Below are 19,372 nucleotides of genomic sequence, written 5' to 3'. Positions count from 1 at the left end.
TCCTCGCCGTCTGGGACCCCGTCACCGACAAACAGCGGGACCTGCCCGCGCCGCCGCGGCCCCCTCGCGCGTACACGTGGAGCTGGCCGGAGTGCCGCGGTGCTCTGCGCCGCCAGCCCGGGCACGGCCGCTGCGACCACCTCGGCTGCCGCCGAGGTCCCTTCCTCGCTGTCCACGTGGGCACCACTCATACCATCACGTTCGTCCGTGTCTACTCATCGGAGGCTGGTGCGTGGAGCTTGGCCGCCATTGCTCATCATCTACCCTGTGACCGCTTCGTGTTGGAGCCAAGTGCCCTTGTGGGGGATGCGGGGGGTCTACTTCAAGTGCTACCATACGGTTCGAGCGCGACAATCCTCGAGTACAATGCGGCGTGAGCTAGCTGTGAGGCCAGGGAGCCGCATCACTCATCAGGAGCGGCATATGCTTTCCGTAGAGGAATATGCTGCATGGATCTGCTAGCATGCTGCTATTCCGTTGGGGACAGACGAAGCAAGGAGGAAGAAGGTAGAAACGGAGGCTGACAGCCGGGTCCCACACTAAAGGCAGATACTTGATATTAGTAATTAAATTATGGCTGAGTTGAATATAAGGGGCCAAAAATGAGAGGTTCGTTGGAGAATTAGAGAGAAATTGAATGAGGGACTCTCATTTGGATGGAATTAGAGAGGTCAAAAATAGGAGTTGGGTTGGAGTTGCTCTTAGCAACTTCCTAGTCAGTGTAAAGCCTTGAGATAATTTGCTTGAGCTTTGTACTCTCTCGGTTTCTCAACTCTCTCGTTCTCACACATTGTTGCAGAAAACTTGTTTTTCTTTTGGCACTTCAGAATGGAATATTTGCATCATTGATAGTGCAAGGAAAAACAGGTTTAGAAAGAACAATGTATACAATCATCTGATGTTATTTTCAAAATTCCTGCGCTTCTGCAGCACTTGGAGTGGCTTTCTGGGCCTTTGTTCTACAACCTAGCAGTCTACAAGTAATTTTCCTAACTTGGAATGAACAAAACTTTGGATAAACCAGTAAAAATATGCAATCCAAATACAAGTATTTGCTGGAGAGTAACAGAGGCAAAATATCATGAAACTTTGTTTTCCTAAGGTCGTAAACAAGGGAGCGAAATGTATGGTTGCCCTTGACAAACTGCATCGTAAGCGTGAACAACATGTTGCAGGAGTATCTTGTATGCATCTGATTGTGTTGTAGTGGGATGAGATAATAGAGACAAGTTTGCTGATCAATGGTGATTACTCCCATGGTCCCAAAAATATAAGCATTTATAATTTTATTTAAATTAGATTGTACTAAGTTTGATCATCAAATTTATTTACACAGAAGAGAATCAACATCTATCATATTAAAGGATATACAGTGAAAACCGAACAAGCCCGTTCGGTAGAGATTGCTGCTACTGCAACGGTCAAGCAAGCATTCTGAGTCTGAGTTGTGGGCCTCTTATGCAGCCAGCACAAACAAACAAAGCCTATTTCACTTGAGGCAAAAAAGAAACAACAACAAGCTCCTGAAGTATGAACATTTGTGAAAACCGGAAAACGCAGTTATTCGAGTTACAGCTCAATGACAAGTGGGCCATCACCCCCACAGCATTTTTCATAGCTAAGGGAATGCATATACAAATAAATTGCTCCCTCGGAGCCACTGACCTGTGGGCCCACTAAGTGGGAGGACGCAGTGTCCCCACCTATCCTTTTGACGGTTTGACCCCTTATCCTCTCTTCTCTTCATTCTGTCACCTCACCTCTCCCAACTCCGACCACCTCCTCCCCTCCCCGCACCCACCCCCCTCTTCCCCGGCGAGCTAGGCGTGGATTCGAGAGCGGCCGGCGGGCGCTGCGGCGGAGGTCCCCGCCGAATTCACTCTGATTCCTCCCCGCGGCGAGCACCCCGTCCATGGACGGCGCCGGCGCGTGGCCTGCTAAGCAACTCCCATTTCTCCCCGCCAATCTCTCTGTCTAATCTAGCACACGGCTACTGATGGGTCCTCCGGCCTACACCGCTTCCCTCTCTCCCGGTTCTACTCTCTTCTCCAACTCCCGAATGCCGCCGCCGCCGGCGCCGCCGTGTCTTCTCCGGCCGGGCCTGGGGGTGTCGGGGAGAGCGGAGGTGGGCGTGTCATCGGCCGCCGGTAGGTACGGCGGCGGTCGCCTCACCGCGCCGCAGGAGAAGCGCCGCTCCGCACCGCCGCAGGAGAAGCGCCGCCCCTCGGACTCATCCCAACTGCCGGAACGGAAGCGGCATTGGAAAGCGGGGGAGTTCCCGGGGGCCGGCGGCGGCAGGGACGGCGGCCGCGCCGCCCCGCCGCAGGAGAAGCGGCACTGGAAGGCGGGGGAGTTCCCGGTGCCCTCCGCCGGCGGCAGGGACGGCGGCCGCCCCGCCCCGCGGCAGGAGAAGCGACACTGGAAGGTGGGGGAATTCCCGGGGACCTCCGCCGGCGGCCCCGATTCGAAGGCGGCGAGGACTCCCATCAAGAACGTCAAGAAGCGGCTGGACGCCCGCGCGGACGCCAAGGCGTGGGCGTGCACCGTCACCGAGGCCCTCGCCGACCGCATCAACTCCAAGAATTGGAAAGAGGCGCTCCAGGTAAACACCACCCTGTTTGCAATTTCTCCATCTCCAACAACCAACAACCCACAGCTCCCCTGAATTTCTAGTTAGTTTTTTTTTTCTTTTTGAAGAAATGAACTCATTGCAATGCTGATTATGATGCTGTGATGCTAATGCTAATGGTAAATTGGTACCGATTACTTGTTAGTTTCAACGCCTTTTGTTTTATTTGTTCGGTGAAAGGAACTCATTGCGATGCTGATGTTGACGCTAGCGGTAAATTGGTACTGGCAGGTCTTTGAGATGCTCAAGGAGCAGCCTTTCTACCATCCAAAAGAAGGCACCTACATGAAGCTCATCGTGCTGCTTGGTAGATCCGGCCAGGCTGCCCAAGCGCACCAACTCTTCAACGAGATGCTGCAACAAGGATGCCAACCCACCCCTGAGCTCTACACTGCCTTGATTGGAGCCTACTGCCGTAGCGGCCTAATGGATGATGCGCTCCAGCTCCTCACTGACATGAAGTCCTCTCCTCTGTGCCAGCCTGATGTCTACACCTACAGCACCATCATCAAGGCCTGTGTTGATGCCACCAGGTTTGATCTCATTGATGCTATGTACAAAGACATGGCTGAGCGCTTGATATCACCCAACACGGTCACGCAGAACATTGTCCTCAGTGGCTACGGAAAGGCTGGACGGTTGGATGACATGGAGAGAGTGCTCTCTGACATGCTTGACAGCACAACCTGCAAACCAGATGTCTGGACAATGAACATTATCTTAAGCCTGTTTGGAAACATGGGGCAGATTGAATCAATGGAGAAATGGTATGAGAAATTCCGAAGCTATGGGATCGAACCAGAAACTCGCACGCTTAACATTCTCATTGGTGCCTATGGGAAGAAGCGAATGTATGATAAGATGTCTGCAGTTATGGAGTACATGCGCAAGCTAGCGTTTCCATGGACTACTGCCACGTACAACAATGTGATTGAGGCATTTGCTGAGGCGGGTGATGCCAAAAATATGGAACACACATTTAACCAGATGCGCTCTGAGGGGATGAAGCCAGATACAAAGACCTTCTGTTGTCTAATAAATGGGTTTAGCAAAGCAGGCCTTTTCCATAAGGTGGTGGGCATGGTCAAGCTTGCTGAGAGACTTGATGTGCCTGCAAATACGTCTTTCCACAATGCTATTCTTGAGGCATGCGCAAAAGCAGATGATCTGATGGAGATGGAGAGGGTCTTCATGCACATGAAGCATAAGCAGTGTGATCCGGATGCCATGACATATTCTATCTTGGTGGAAGCTTATCGTAAGGAAGGAATGACTGACAAGATTTATGCTTTGCATCAGGAGAACCCAACTTTGGTTCCAACTGATTTTGTCATGGTGTAACTGACTCGCTGACTGAATAATGGTTCAGACATATTTAGGCATGGCTGCATTGGTGGAAAAGTTCTTTACTGTCCACGTTTGGAGTTGATAATGCTACCAAGTAGAGTGGCAGCCATTCTCGAACTTCATTTTGTCAGTTGGCCTGCAGAGTTAGTATCTGTATCTCCTTCCATGAACTCTGGGGGGTTTCACTATATCAATTGAAATAGGTCAGTAATGTCTGTAGCTCTGATACGAGAAGTCATACGGCTTGAAAGCTCCCCAGCAAGATGTGGCCATCTTGAGATGCTTTGAGTTTAGCACAGAGTTGATCAATGGTAACAAAATTGTATGTTTCTCCAGTATATGGCTTCAATATTTGATTCTTTTTTTGGCAAGAACTATAGAATAAAGAATTCTTAGTTTCTGTTGGTAAAATTTTCGATTACCCTGTCTGTACCTTAATTTGCATCCGATGGCTTCAGATTAACAGTTGGTATTTCATGATCTTTTCACAAAACTATTGCTATGACTTCTTGTAAGTTGCACATATGGTGAAACTCGGAACATGTGTCTACAAAGGTAGGCAGTATGTTTCCTCTAGCACCCTTAATGTGTAGTTTATCTATTATGTGTAATTGTGTATCAAACAATAGGGTAAGGCAGCTTATAAAATTTATTTTCCAGATTAAAAAAATGTGGATTCCTGCATAAAAAGGAAGGTTCGATTGGAGTCTACAGAAAGGTAGAGAGGCTAGGATTATATTTTTTTAAATGAATATATTATTTCAGAACAATGCCATTTTCTCTTAGGAAAACATTGTAATGATTTTATACATTAACCAGGGTGATTTGCATAGTTTTCAACAAAATGCAGTTTGCAGTATGATTTGCCCTATATTGTTCGATGTCACGTGTTATCAAGTGAATGGAAAAAACAACAGAGTGTTTTAGTCCCAAACATGTTGCTGTAGGCTTTAGTAAGTGAATTGATGAAATAAAAATCACTTAGGGCCTTAGTGGCCTCCCCTACTGTATTTCCCCACTTAAAAAACAAATAGTAATGAAATGAAATGACGTATGGTGTTGTGAGAGCAATTATAGAAAGTTGATTTGTAGTATTTTTTTAAAAAATATAGTAAATGATTTTTTATTGTTGTATTTTAATTGTTGAGTAAATGGTTTTTAATTGTTGTGTTTTAATTTAGTCCCTACCGAACTGTAGCTGGGGTAGTAGAACATCTCCTCGAATCATTCGAAATATCGTAGAATGTTGAATCACCTGTGGCAAGTCTCATCTTTTCACTGCCTGAAATGCCTCTTATCGTTAATTTCATCACCCATGATTATACCAGTGCATATGTCAAGTCCCATGATTTGTAAGGCTATTAACATGTTATGCACAACTAGTGTTTCTTAATATTCAGGGGATCTTGAGCCTATTTTATTGTGCAACAGTTACCTTCATAATATAGTCTGTTTCCATGCTTGTTTCTAAACCTTCAACAGATACCATCTATAAAAGATATATCTCCACTCTTTTGCCAAAAGAAAAAAAAAGATATAGCTTGACTGTAACATGTTACAGATGGGAATGGAGTAGAATTTTGCGCATTGTATGTTTGTTTAGATAATCAAATTGGAAGAGCCCTACCATTATGGCCCAACATTGCATTATGGTGCGCACACATGGAAAAGCATAAGGTTAGTATTTATCCAAAACCAACCAGGTCAGAAACTAGAACTAGGAACAGGCAGTAGCTTCTTCGATTTTGTACCCTACATGAGCTTCTACATGCCTGGTACACCTCTGCTAAGTATGGGATTTGCCATTATTCATTCAGAAATATTTCATTTAGCAACATGAAAATTTATTTAATGGTTTGTGTGCTCAATAACCGTGAGTTCATGGAAGCTGGATATTTCAATATGTGTTATGCTTACCGAAACTTTTCTATAGACCATTCTTGAATCAACAGGGTCTTCAAAATTGATCTAAGTTTAGGCTGAACCAGTAAGGAGGAGACAAACAATGTTATTACTCTGAGACTCCAGATATGCTCCTTGTGCCTGTGATGAATGTTGTGCATTCCTTACCTTCGATGTGTGACTGCCAGCTAACAACATAGATCAATTTCCTCATAATAATTTTGTGCAAGTGTAGATGTTAATTGGTGGGGCAATGGATAACAAGTTTGTGTTGTTCAGTTGGCAATTAACTTTAACTTGTTTGTCCTTCAATTGACAGGAAACAAATGTTAATTAGGGCAAATCGATTCCTCAACCATCTGATGTGATTTTCAAATTTTCTGTATTTCTGCAGCTCTTGGAGTGGCCTCTATGGGTAAGGGAGAAATAGCCGGTATGTGAAGTGCCTGAAAACCTTTTACTTCAAGCTCTTCTAGATCAAGCTTGCTAGTTGGTGCAAAGCTTCCTTGGGCTTGTCTGTATGATGGTGAACCCCACAGGTATCACTACTTTTATTCCTTGGGCTTGCTAGTCAGAGCTAGGACTGAAGATAACTTCTTTTTGTCTGAAATTACTGGGCCCAGGAACATGGGATTGCAATTTCATACAAACCATGTTACTCCAATATTTTGCTTTCTTGTGCCTTTTTATATTTTTTGCATAAGTTTTTTTTCCTGTGTTGGTGGCACATGTTTGGTTTCATTCTAACCTACCCCACCTTGCTCGGAACATTTTCTGAGCTGACAATTTATATTGCACGTCTAGTGTGGAAAATTTATATGATCAATAATGGAAGGCAAATATACAGAAATTAGTCTATCCAGTAGGGTAGCTATTGTTTCATGCCTAGTTATTATGTTATTTGTTTGCTTGGTCTAATATTTCTTGCAAATTTCATTAAGAACTTCATCATTGAACGCAACTGAGCTTCAGCTCGAGGCCTTGTCCACTAGCAAACATGAGAAGAACATTTAAAACACAAAAGAATAGTAGCACAACATTTTTAAAGCAAGTCTCATAGTGATTTCAGTTATAATAGTACGTACATGTAGTGACCTGAATCTAAACAAATATTCAACTCAGTTTCACCAGATTCAGAGCTAGTTTTTGAAAGAAAAATCATAATCTATTAGGTCTAGGAAGTGACCTCGATACCTTGAGGTTGTGAACCTCAACGAGGACAGCAGCATCAGCTCCTTGGTCTGTGTTGATGCCGGTGATGTTTCTCTCAGTGAACGCTGTTACCGGACCATCAGGCTCTGTTGACAAAATGAACAGCAGCCAGCAGGGTTGAACTTAAATAAATGCAGGTTTGAACGCCTGTATTCTAGGCTGCTATCTGGAATAAGACCATCGACAATCACTTCATTTGATGTCATGAAAAATCTAAGGTCTCTAAGTGCATCATGCATTATTCTGTTACTAGTCACTTACAATTCACATATGACAAATATAATCGTACAGGTTGAATCGGGCATACCTTGTAGGCTTACCAGCATCCTATCTTACAGTTTGGAAATACAGTAACTTGGGATACCCTAAGGAATTTCTAGACAATCTTACCCTTGCTTATTTTGCAAGGAGGTTGATTTGAACTCATGACGGATATAAGTGGAGAGACTCCACCACTGCACCAGGCCCACCATTCCTATATAGAAGCTGACAATGAAAAAAAAAATTAAGAAATGGTGCTTCTATTTTTCACAGGACGCTTCCTCTTAGTAGCTGTAGCTTTCAGCTCCTTAATCTCACAAGCATAGATGTAGTTATAGTAGGGTGGTATGCGAGACTTCCATGCTAGGGCTTCAAATCTCCTAGGAAGCTTTGCATTCCCATACATCATGTCATGCAACGTAATCTTGGGAACCTTCTCTTGTGAAGAGCATTGATACTGATGATAAACCATAATTTCTTCAGATCTTCTACACATTCTCCCAAAATATGGGGTCTATTTTGGTTCAGAAAATCATATGGATGCTCTCCAAATTTGGAGACATGCTTTTGGATGTGACCTCTCATGAACGCCACAACCTTCAACCAGAAGTGGATATCAAAGTTGTCCCTCAGCATATGGGCAGTGATGTTTGCACCAATCAAGGTTCCGTTCAACATCCTGGCTATCTCCATGGCCAGATTAGCAAGCCTAGGGTGTACCGTAGGATCCGTGCTTCCAAATGTAAGTGTCTTAAAGAAATACCAGTAGGCCTCATGTGACAGATGCTTTAGAGTTAAAGCTCGTGTTGTTCCAAGCTTCGTGACCTTGTCGGACCAGCTTGTGATTATGATTTTACTGCCCCTTGGCATCCACCTTTTAGATGCCGAATACACCCTATTCCATGAATCTTCGTTAAGATCCCTGACTACCTCAACAACAAGAAGTAATCTCCCTAACCCATCTTTGCTGGAATCTGATATGCGATTTTGTTGTTTCATTGCACATCCTTCCCTGAAAGCAGCTAGCTCATCATCTGTCAAATCATGGTCGCTCAAGAACACGATTCCTGAAAAATGATCACGGACTCTTTCATCCTTGCAGACATGTCCAACAAGAGTACTCTTGCCGACTCTACAGGAAGGCCCAGGACCGACAGTTGGTAGGACCTCAAGTTCTTCAGCACCATGAGGTTGTGTGTGCAACAGAAAGTTGATAACAAGTTCTGCTTCCATCTGCCGGGCAAACATGCCGTTGCCCAACAGGAGATGCATGCTGTAAGGTTGGCGGTACTGGCGAGGGTAGCTTGTCAGGAAGAGCGCAAGCTCATTTGCATCAAGGATGACGGACCTCAAATTGTCAAGTGCCACTCGCATTCCTTCAAGAATCTGTGCACCTCTACCGGAGAAACAGAAGCCTTTCCTAGAATTTACTTTGGACAAAGATGAAGAGTGACTCACAGGCTGATCTTTGGCATCCTCCTCGTCATGAGGTTGGTATCTGAAGGTGTCGAGCATGTAGTGGCCCTTGTGCATGGCGTTTCTCAGCATATTCAGCTGGTGGAGCATGGCTTGGTTTGCGATGTGCTGTCCCATGGCCTCATCGACAATGACCTGTGCCCGCAGGAGAGCCCTTTGCAGGCTGTCCTCCATTTCCAGTGCTGGCGGCTTGGAACACTTGTTGATGATGAAATTTATGGATCTGGAGGCCAGTTCACCCAGGATGGAAGCAACTAAAAGCTCCATTTGGGGCTCTTTCCTCAGGAAGATAATGCAGGAGATAGGCAAGACTATAGGCAGCAAGTATGATGTTTCTGAAACTCTCTATGTTCTATATTCCCTATCAAAAATCCAAGGAGAGCAAGGATGTATAAGAGCAACTGAACTCAAGGATAAACTGAGAGAGTCAATAGTCCATGAAAACCATGTTTGACCTTTGGAGTTGGGATCACTTTTGCCTTCGGCTGATTGTTCTGATCTACTAGCTGTGTGAACAGAAACAGCCATTGACTGCTGAATCCTGAGCCTTTGCTTCGTAAAGCACTGATCCATCACCATTTATGATTTATGTAATTGATTCCTTACTCTTCCTGTTTCTAGTCTTGGATCTAAGACAGAGGTCTTGATCAAATACTTGTCTTCGCATAATGAATAGCACTCTTGTTGCAAGGAGTCCAGCCTCCAATATGGAGATGCTTTGTCTGCTACTCCTGGGAAACATGCTATAATAATTATATATCAAAACTTGGCGTGTGTTTTTTCTTCTGCGTATTCTTCTCCAGCATTCCAAAGTCCAAATTGTGTTCAAGAGAAAAAAAAATCCAAACAGGTGAATTCTACCTGGAAGTAAAGCTGTGTTTAGTCAAAATGGTGTCTAGTCTACTGTGCACAAAATAAAACTGGTAATTTCGTAAACTGTGTTAACTAAAACATTTGCTTTCGGTTTTTACGGTGTAATAACCTTGTAAACTCTTTTTTGAAAGGTATAACCTCTTGTAAACTAAAATAACTGTTAGATATGAACATGTCAGTATCTATTAGCAAATTACTCCCTCCATTCTTAAATATATGACAATGTTAAATTTTTTCATTTGTTTGACTATTCGTTTTTTCTACAAATATTTTTGTAAATAGATAAACCTACAAGTTAAATCTAAAGTACATTTGACAATAGACATAATGATACACATTTTACTTTAGTTAACTAACTCGTTTAATAGATATTGGTGGTCAAAGTTGGAGTAAAAAGTCAACGCTGTCATATATTTAAGAACGGAGGGAGTATATGCACATATTAGACTATGCGTGAGAAGCTTAGTCAAAGAATTATCTGCACTACCTGAAAAAGAGACAGAGAAAGACAGCGCATTAATCCTTGGGAGTTAAACCATTACAGCAAGTATTAGCAAAGTCACGTCAACAGCTAATGTGGATTAGCCTTAGGCGCCCTGTCACCTCATATTTTAGACCCACATGTCAGTATTTGAGGCAAAATGTAATATATAAATATATGACGCTACGCTTATGAGTTATGGCAACACATTCCCTCCTTCCACAAATATAAGGGTTTATGAGTTTATCCTAACTCATTTTTTTTAAAAAAAATAATAATTTCAGGGACAACTCTGGCCTAACTGACTATGATATATGAGAACAAAAGGCGATCTAGAAAATGAGATATTTTATTTCAATCCATGAAGGACAACTGTCCCTTTCTGACCTGTTACTCTTTGACTCGTAACAAGGGCTGAAAAGTTGCTCCATCTCTAGAAGGCAACCGGTCATGGAAAACACCAAACATGAACGCCGTTCAACTGAAAACATACAGACGAAAGCTCAGGTCTGAAGCCCCGGCTGAGGCTGCTATCTGTTGATTAACACTCGTACTTACATATAAAAAAAGATGTAGCAGTACATTTGACAATCTTGCAACCTGTTATACATTTGGACTGTGATGTATGTAACCTCTGACATCCTACCAAAACAAAAAGAAAACATATCCTCCTACATAGGCCAGCTAATGTCAAAATTAACAAAATGTGACTCCACTTTTCATAGTACGCTTCCTCTTGGTACCTGTATTTTTTAGCTCTTGAATCTCACAAGTAGTGGTATAGCTATAGTAGGGTGGTATTTGAGATCTCCATACTAGGGCCTCAAATTTTCCATGAGGTCTAACGTTTTTATATATCACATCATCTAATCTTATCTTCGGAACCTCCTCTTGTGAAGAGCGGTCAGACGGATTAGAAACCATGATAACTTCAGAAGGTGTAGCCATTCTTTGAAGGTGTACTGGTTTACTTTGGTTCCGATCATCAAATGGACCCTCGCCGAATTTGGAAACATGATTTTGGATGTATTCTTTCAGGAAGATCAGGACCTTGTGCCAAAAATGGATATCAAAATTGTCCCTCAACAAATAAGAGACGAGGTGTGCGGCAATAAAGCAGCAATTATGCATTCTGGATATCTCCATAGCCATCTGTGTAAGCCTCGGGTGCATCTCAGGATCCACGCTACCAAATGTAAGTATCTTGAAAAAATACCAGTACTCCTCTTGTGACATATAATTCAGAGTTAGAGCTCTTGTTGTTCCATACTTTACAACCTTGTCAGACTGGCTTGTCACTATGATTTTGCTACCACTTGGTAGGCATCGTTTGGAAGCAGAATACAGCCTCTTCCACACTACTTCATTGAAGTCTGCAGCTAACTCAACAATAACTAGTATTCTCCCTTCTTTGTTTGGTGCGCAATTTTGAAATATATTTTCATGACCTTCTCTAGGAATGGTTATTTTTTCGTCCCTGAATTCATGGTCGTCGGTCCATAACACAATTTCTGAAAAATAATCACGGACTCTTTCATCCTTGCAAACATGAGCAACAAGTGTTCTCTTTCCGACTTGGTAGGGACCGACGATCGGCAGGACCTCAAGTTCTTCAGCACCATGAGTTCGTGTGTGCAACAGGAAGTTGATGGCAAGCTGCGCTTCCATCTGGCGGCCAAACATGCAGTTACCCAGCAGTAGATGCATGCTGTATGGTTGACGGTACATTGGGGGATAACTTGCTAAGAACAGGACCAGTTCATTTGCATCATGGATCATGGAGCTCAAACGATCAAGCACCTGCTGCATTTCTTTCAAAATTTGTGCACTTGTTCTACTGGACAAGAAATCTCTGACACAGTTTACTCTGGAATTCAGTAATAAAGGGTGACTCACAATCTTATGCTTGGTGTCCTCCTCCTCCTCATCATCATCAGGTTTGCATCTAAAGATGTCAAGCATATAATTGCCCTGGTGCATGGTGTCTCTCAGCATGTTCAGCTGCTGGAGCATGGCTTGGTTTGTGATGTGCCGCCGCATGGACTCATCGACGATGACCTGCGCCCGGAGGAGAGCCCTTTGCAGGCTATCCTCCACAGCAGGCGATGGCAGCTTCGAGCACTTGTTGAAGATGAAATTTATGGATCTAGAGGCTAGGTCACTCAGCACTGCAGAAAGGAAAAGCTCCATTTGGGGGCACTCTCTCCTCACGAATAAAACACAGCGTTTTTTTTTTTTTGTTGGGGGGGGGGGGGGGGGGGGGGGGGCTGGCTTGTTCTACGTTTCTTATCAACACTCCAAGGAAATCAAGAACATATATAGAGCCCAAGGATAAAATAGGAGTCAATAGTCCATTCAAACAATGTTTGATGAGCACTTGTCTAGTACTCCTGTCTAACTTCAGAAATTTTTTGGAACCACTCATATACTTGTACGTGTTGACAGATGACGTTTAGCTATATTTTGTTTTTTTCCCACCTCATTCCAAAGTCCAAATAGACCTTCATCAGTCAACAATACTCGAGAGAGTAAGCTGTTGCAGTCTTGGTGGCCAATCTACTGTGCACAAAATAAGAATATTCAACTAGTAAAAACATCGCTTTTGGACCATAGATTCTCCAGTGTACGAATATTCAACTAACGCATGAGAGGTTTCGTCAAAGGAAAAAAAAAATCTGCAATACAGGAAAAAGAGAGACAGAGAAAACTATATCCTGATTGTAGGTTTTCCACAATAGGGAGAATCTTATCAGAAATCATGGTTGAATTTGCAGTCTTATAGTACAGCTACTTGAAAGATTTGAACCTATACAGCTACAATCACATGAAACCATTCAGATCAACAGGCTGCCATCTCCTTTTCCAAGAATTTCTGGACCAGTGATTTGTAGGAAGGATACTTAATCTTAGTGAAACAAGAGGGCCTGCATGATTTTCAACAGGGAGTAGATAAGTCGCTCCATCTCCAAATGGCAACCAGTCATGCAAGCCACCAAACAGTACATGACCATTAGGCTCTGTTGACAAAATAGTCTGCATAGTTGAACTGAAAACCCTAGTCTGAAAACCGACTGAGGCGGACCATAGCTCATGAAAATTCTATGCCTCTCAACGTCATGCGTTATTTTATTAATAAACACTAATAATTTACATATGAAATAAAATTTAGCAGTATTGTAACTTGTCGCATCCTATTATACATTCTGGCTTGCAGTAGTATGTGATATCCTACGAAAGGTACATAAATATATCATTATATCATATATAAGCCAGACAATGAAAAAAAAAAACTTAACAATGTGTGACCACATCCGTCATGGATCGGAACGCTTTCTCTTGGCAGCTGTAGATTTGAGCTCTTGAATTTCACATGTAAAGACATAGCTATAGTAGGGCAGTATGGGAGACTTCCATCCTAGGACCTCAAAATTCCCATGAGGCTTAACACTTCCATACATGACATCTTGCATTTTTATCTTTGGAACCTCCTCTTGTGAAGAGCATTGATACAGACCACAAAGCACGAGATCTTCAGAAGGTGTAGCCATTCTTCCAAGATGTGCAGATCTATTTTGGTCAAGACGATTAAGTGGATGCTCACCGAATCTGGAAACATTCTTCCGGATGATCCCTCTCAACAACACCAGAACCTTGCACCAAAAGCGGATGTCAAAGTTGTCCCTCAGCACACAAGTAGTGATGTTTGCACCAATGAAGGTTCTTTTCAGTGCCCTGGCTATCTGCATGGCCAGGTGTGCGAGCTTCGGGTAGGTCTCGGGATCCACGCTTCCAAATGCTAGTGTCCTAAAGTAATACCAGTATGCCTCGCAGGACAGAAATTTTAGAGTTATTGCCTGAGTTGTTCCAAGCTTTTTAATCTCGTCAGACCGGCTTGTGATTATGATCTTACTACCACTTGGCAAGTACCGCTTAGAAGCAGAATACAGCCTCTTCCAATCACCTTCACTGAAGTCTCCAGCTAACTCAACAACAACTAGCACTCTCCCATCTTTGTTCGACACACAATTTTGGTATTTCATCACACATCCTTCTCTAAGGGTGGTTATGTTTTCATCTCTGAAGTCATGATCACTCAAGAAAACAATTTCTGAAAAATAATCATGAACTCTTCCATCCTTGCAAACATGGGCAACAAGAGTGCTCTTTCCTACTCTGAAGGGACCGACAATTGGCAGGACCTCCAACCCTTCAGCAGCACCAGGAGGTCTTGTGTGCAACAGGAAGTTGATGACATGTTGTGCTTCCATCTGGCGGCCAAACATGCAGTTTCCTAGCAGGAGGTGCATGCTATAAGGCTCGCGATACATACGGGTATAGCTCGTCAGGAACACGACCAGTTCATTAGCATCAAGGATCATGGATCTCAAACTGTCAAGCACGGCTAGCATTTCTTCCAAAATCTGTGTACCTTCTCCACCAGGGAAGTAGAAATCTTTTACAGAATTTACTTTGAAGAGAAGAGAAGGGTGACTCACGATCTGATCTTTGGCGTCCTCTTTGTGAGATTGGAACCTGAAGGTGTCAAGCAAGTAACAGCCTCTGTACATGGTGTCTCTGAGCATATCCAGCTGCTGGAGCATAGATTGGTTTGTGATTTGCCGCACCATGGCCTCCTCGATGATGACCTGCGCTCGGAGCAGGACCCTTTGGAGGTGATCATCCACATCCAGTGCCGGTTGCTTGGGGCACTTGCTGATGAAGAAATTTATGGATCTAGTGATTAGCTCACCCAGGACTGCTGAAAGGAAAATCTCCATCTGTGGCTCCAGCAGAAAGGATGCGGACGGGAAAGACAACAAATGTCAGCTTGATGTTTTCTGATCTCTGTATTCTCTGTTTCTCGTTAAAACTCTAACAGGAGTAATAAGGACATATAAGAACAAGTACAACTGAACAAGACAAGGAGACCTAAACTGAGTCAGTCAACCGGTCATTCATATGCGTCACCTTTGGGACTGCTTTCACCTTTGCCTGATCCTTCTGATTTGACCTTTTCTCCACCTTTATTAACAACTACTGGTAGACTAAGACTAGGCTAAAAGCTGAGAAAAGTACAGCTCTTGACTGTTGTCTCCAAAGCATTCGCTTAGTAAGCCACACATTTTCTCTGTATAGCATGTGCGATACAAAGGTCAGAAAAATCAGATTGTAACATAACGCTGGAAGTGCAATCTCTCGCCTTTGTTCAATTTGACACGCTGTTCTCATGTTTCATTGCACATCCTTCTCTAAAAGTGGAAGCTACCTTGTCATCTGTAAAATCATGGTCATCCTTGCAAACATGAGCAACAAGGGTGCTCTTCCTGACTATGGCTGGACCCACAATTGGCAGGACATCCAATTCTTCAGAACCATGAGGTTGTTCGTGCAACAGAAAATTAATGACAAGTTTTAGTTCCATTGTTACCCAACAGGATATGCACGCTGTAATGCTGGCGATACAGGCGAGGGAGGGCAGCTCAACCAACTCATCCACATCAATTAAGTGCCTCTCGTAGTGGTCCCAAGATCTCTGCACTTGCAGTGGAGAAATAGGGAGAATTAACCTTGGATAGGAGCATAAAGAGACTCACAGTTTCATCTTTGCCGCCCTCCGCATACTGAGGCTGGGTGTCAAGTGTGTAAATAACCTCGGTGCATGGCATCTATCAGCATGCCCAATAGCTGGACTCACTAACGATGACCTGCGCCCGGAGGAGAGCCCGTGGTTGGTTGTCCCCCACGGCCAACACTGGCAGGTTCGAGCACTTGTTGATGATAAAATTTATGGAGAGTCATCAGCTCACCCAGGACTGCAGAAAGGAAACTTTTCATATGGGACTCTCTCCCTCCTCAGGAAGACAACGCTGCAGGATGGGTAAGACAACAACACACTGTAAGTTTTTTATGTTTCTGGAGCTCTATATATTCTATGCTCCTGATGAAACTCCAAGTCCAAGAAGAAAAAAGGAAATAAAAGAATTAAGAACAACTGGACCCAAGGGGCAAAGACAGATAAGGAGTCAATAGTCTCTAATCACATGTTTGACCTTTGGGGCTGCTTTCGCCTTCACCTGATTATTCTATTGACCATATCTTTGTTAACAAGTACTACAAGGCTACAAGCTGAGAAAGGTACAGCTCTTGACTGTTGACTCCCTACCCTTCTATCACCATCTATCATCAATATAATTTCTTTGCAGAGCACGTATACTATTAAGTGATGAAGGTTAGAAATATCAGGTTGCCAGATTAGCATCTATATGTCCTGTGTATCAGCCAGGAACAATATTAACCAGTGTCTCCTGTTACATTTTTGACTAACTGACTGAACATAAATTGCCTCTAGGCTAGATGCACTGCAGAAGTGCAGATTCCCAAAAAAGGAAATAACTCTCTTGAATTAGCTGATATCAGTAACAGTAAAATTTTAATGTTATTTCAAAAGGTCAGTTCCCTGCAAACATTACCTGAGCATTAGGGATTAGCACATGCTCCAAAAAAATCAGAATAATGTATCTTGAGTCCTCCGTCGTTCCAACACTGCTTCTGAAGAGTGCAGTGATGATTCTCTAACTGACATAAGAATATGAACAATTCAAAAGACAATCAATACTCATGTATGCCTACGGATGTTATTCAACCATTCAGATCTGCAACGTTACTGTCCGATCAGAAACTATGCGCAGCTACCCTTTGAACGTTCCATGTGTTTTCTTCTGTATGTGAACTAAAAATATCTGCAGCCATCAAAGGCTGGAAAGACTTATTCCTAATCCTAGCTACGAATTTTGAAGGATTTCTGTAGGATTGTACTCTCTAGAACATCTGTAGGACTGTACCCATTCATGCAAAAACTCATAAATTTCAAATGGAGCCTGCAAGTTCACTTACTGAAACATTAACTGAATGTTTGAGGGCATTGAGCACCTCCTGATTATTGAGAATGGCACAAAATGCACGTCAGGTATTATTTCCTTTGTTCCTCAGTTCTCATGGTTCATGTGACACGATATGAAAATTTGGAATCAAACTAAAATTAGGCAGAAGTAGCACGGCATATATGAAAATTCAGAGCATTGATTCAAATGCTTGTTTTGTTGAGCATACATATGTTTACACAAGAATGTATTCATCCTAAGCTTCAATTGTAAGCTAAAATTCAGGAGTACACACAGAGTTACAGTTTACAAACAAGGCAATGATCCACTAAGACATTTACGAGAATTCGAGAAAGGAACCCCTAAACAAAACATATAACCATTGAACACTAACAAATCAAACCAGAACCCACCATAAAGCTTATACTATTTACCATTACCATGACCCAGTTTTCCCTTGACTGAGAAATCTGTACATAAGCACCTTAGGCACCTGAACTTGGCCCCTCACCTGCCGAGGGCACTCCCAGTGCTGCAGAAATACACAAAAATTGGAAATCCATCAGCTGGTTGAGTAAATATTAGCTCTCAATAAACATTTGTTTCTAAACAGAAACAAAAAGCAACATGTTGCAGGCTAACCAAACACCAGCCCACAAGGTAACCATTGCACTTGATCATTGAGATAAATGGACTCATAACTCAAGAAAGGATACCTCTTTTTGTGTAGCACTTGTATCATCTATGTTGTTCCGTGACATTCACAGATCATAACTCAGAAACGTAAGGGGTTAAAGATAGGCAGGGGGCTGACTTTGGGAGTGTAAAAGCTCACGTAGGTCGTACCCTTTTTTTTATTCCTCTCCTGTTGGGTACTTTACCATGCCAGCCTAAATTCAGATAAGTTTCAAGACCCTACAGAATTTCTTGGTATATCTGCCAATTTGAAGCATGGTAGAATACCTAGATAAGAGAATTTTTTTTTCTTTTATTGAATTGTGATATACCACTTTATTAATTCATCATTTTTTGTTACAGATAACCACGGATGTACTGAATTAAAGGTATACAGGACGAATGAAGCTAGTACCTGGAGTGTGGAAGTTCATGTAGGGGAAAATTCCGGAGAAGCCGGTGTCCTTGGATACCTTTGTGACCTGGCTGGACTTTAGATCAATGGTGAAGAGGCCATCACCCGTCCGCACAAAAATGAGACCGATGGCATCGACAAAGCCAACCACATCAGAGAAGGTTGAGAGGGCACCAGCGGGGAGCAGCGTGTCCAGCTCAATGACTCTGGTCTGTGCCCAACGTGCATCTCCTCCAGGACACGCCTCCCTCGACCACAGGTAGATTGCGGACCTGTCTGCTGTTGCGAATCCCAGACGACCATCAGTCCTGGTTGTGAGCGCAATTCGCTGCCAATTGAAGTGAAGTAGTGGCGGCAGGCGAATCACGGCCATTTCCTTTGTGCCCAAATCGTACTCGAGGACTGCGGTGCCCATCTGGAACGCAAAGTAAAGCACATTCCCCACAAGGGCACTGGGCGCGAAATCAACACTGTCGTTGGGATGCCGGGCAGATGCGGGCTCACTCCACGCATCCGCCTCTGACGAGTAGACGTGGGCGAACATCTCATTGCTATTGGTGCCCACCACGACGACGAGGAAGTGCCCGCCGCAGCAGTCGAGGTGATTGCAGGCGGCGCCGGCCGCGCAGAGCACGGCGGCGTTCCAGCTGTACGGGTACGGCGCCCACTGCAGCGGTGGCAGATCACTACGTTGGTCGGTGACGGGGTCCCAGACGACGAGCGGAGGGCACCCCACGCCCCCGGAGGCGGCGTCGCGGCCGGGGTCCCAGCGGAGGAGCACGCGGCCGTGGCGTGCGTCGAGGGCGCGCCAGCCGAGGAGGAGGCCGCCGCCGGCGCGGGGGAGCCCGGGCGGGCGAAAGGCGGAGGCGGGGACGAACCGCGCGCCCGGACCGGCGTTGCAGAGGAACCCCAGCAGGGGCGGCGCGCGGTGGAGCTCCCGGAACCGGCGGCGGAACCTGGCGCCCGCGAGGAGCGCGCACCAGCGCCTGCAGACGAGCGCGGCGGCGACGAGGCGCGCCGGGTCCGCGGGCGGGAAGCGGAGCAGGACCTCCTCCTCGAGCTCCTCCATCAGCGTGCTCGCCGGCGGCGGATCCGCCGCGTCCATGGCCGGCTCGGGCCGGCGAGCGGCGGCGCGGGGTGGGGTGGGGCAGGAGTCAACGGAGGCGGGGGTGGAGATCTTATCCGCTAGCGTCCATGACCAAGCTGGAGGCAGCCAGGTC

The 19,372-nt window shown here is 44.4% G+C and overlaps 4 protein-coding genes and 1 pseudogene across 8 annotated transcripts; 1 reads left to right on the top strand and 4 right to left on the bottom strand.

The window, feature by feature from the left end:
• Positions 1–1,764: 1,764 nt before the first annotated feature.
• Positions 1,765–12,084, top strand: LOC101785296 (pentatricopeptide repeat-containing protein At3g06430, chloroplastic). Of its 5 annotated transcripts, none has more exons than XR_214577.3 (5): positions 1,765–2,602; positions 2,861–4,298; positions 6,273–6,417; positions 11,220–11,376; positions 11,764–12,084. XR_214577.3 is itself a non-coding variant. In XM_004955302.2 (2 exons), exons 1-2 carry the CDS (start codon positions 1,997–1,999, stop codon positions 3,968–3,970), a joined length of 1,716 nt encoding a protein of 571 aa, XP_004955359.1. In that variant the 5' UTR covers positions 1,765–1,996; the 3' UTR covers positions 3,971–4,387. The 5 variants fall into 5 exon arrangements, 1 of the variants encoding a protein (XP_004955359.1); XR_002676320.1 differs by lacking the exons at positions 11,220–11,376; positions 11,764–12,084 and adding exons at positions 4,637–4,694; positions 8,454–9,613; XR_002676321.1 differs by lacking the exons at positions 11,220–11,376; positions 11,764–12,084 and adding an exon at positions 8,454–9,613 and having other exon boundaries at positions 2,861–4,287.
• On the bottom strand, positions 7,283–9,094 carry LOC101784908 (annotated as a pseudogene).
• LOC101784509 lies at positions 10,167–12,440 on the bottom strand. Its single transcript, XM_014804758.2, has 2 exons — positions 11,145–12,440; positions 10,167–10,187 (listed from the first exon to the last, which is right to left on the bottom strand). The coding sequence occupies exons 1-2, from the start codon at positions 12,369–12,371 to the stop codon at positions 10,167–10,169; spliced, it is 1,248 nt and encodes a 415-aa protein (XP_014660244.2). The 5' UTR covers positions 12,372–12,440.
• An 825-nt stretch (positions 12,441–13,265) lies between these two features.
• On the bottom strand, positions 13,266–17,014 carry LOC101784098 (disease resistance protein RGA2). Its single transcript, XM_004955299.4, has 2 exons — positions 16,652–17,014; positions 13,266–16,048 (listed from the first exon to the last, which is right to left on the bottom strand). The coding sequence occupies exon 2, from the start codon at positions 14,957–14,959 to the stop codon at positions 13,496–13,498; it is 1,464 nt and encodes a 487-aa protein (XP_004955356.1). The 5' UTR covers positions 14,960–16,048; positions 16,652–17,014; the 3' UTR covers positions 13,266–13,495.
• Positions 17,015–17,243: 229 nt separating this feature from the next.
• On the bottom strand, positions 17,244–19,359 carry LOC101783693. The gene is made up of 2 exons (XM_004955298.4): positions 18,153–19,359; positions 17,244–17,594 (listed from the first exon to the last, which is right to left on the bottom strand). The coding sequence occupies exons 1-2, from the start codon at positions 19,255–19,257 to the stop codon at positions 17,548–17,550; spliced, it is 1,152 nt and encodes a 383-aa protein (XP_004955355.1). The 5' UTR covers positions 19,258–19,359; the 3' UTR covers positions 17,244–17,547.
• Between the last annotated feature and the right edge of the window lie 13 nt (positions 19,360–19,372).

The sequence above is a fragment of the Setaria italica genome, chromosome II (genome assembly GCF_000263155.2).
Source record: "Setaria italica strain Yugu1 chromosome II, Setaria_italica_v2.0, whole genome shotgun sequence".
NCBI lineage: Eukaryota > Viridiplantae > Streptophyta > Magnoliopsida > Poales > Poaceae > Setaria > Setaria italica.
This window is presented reverse-complemented; position numbering and strand designations above follow the sequence as displayed.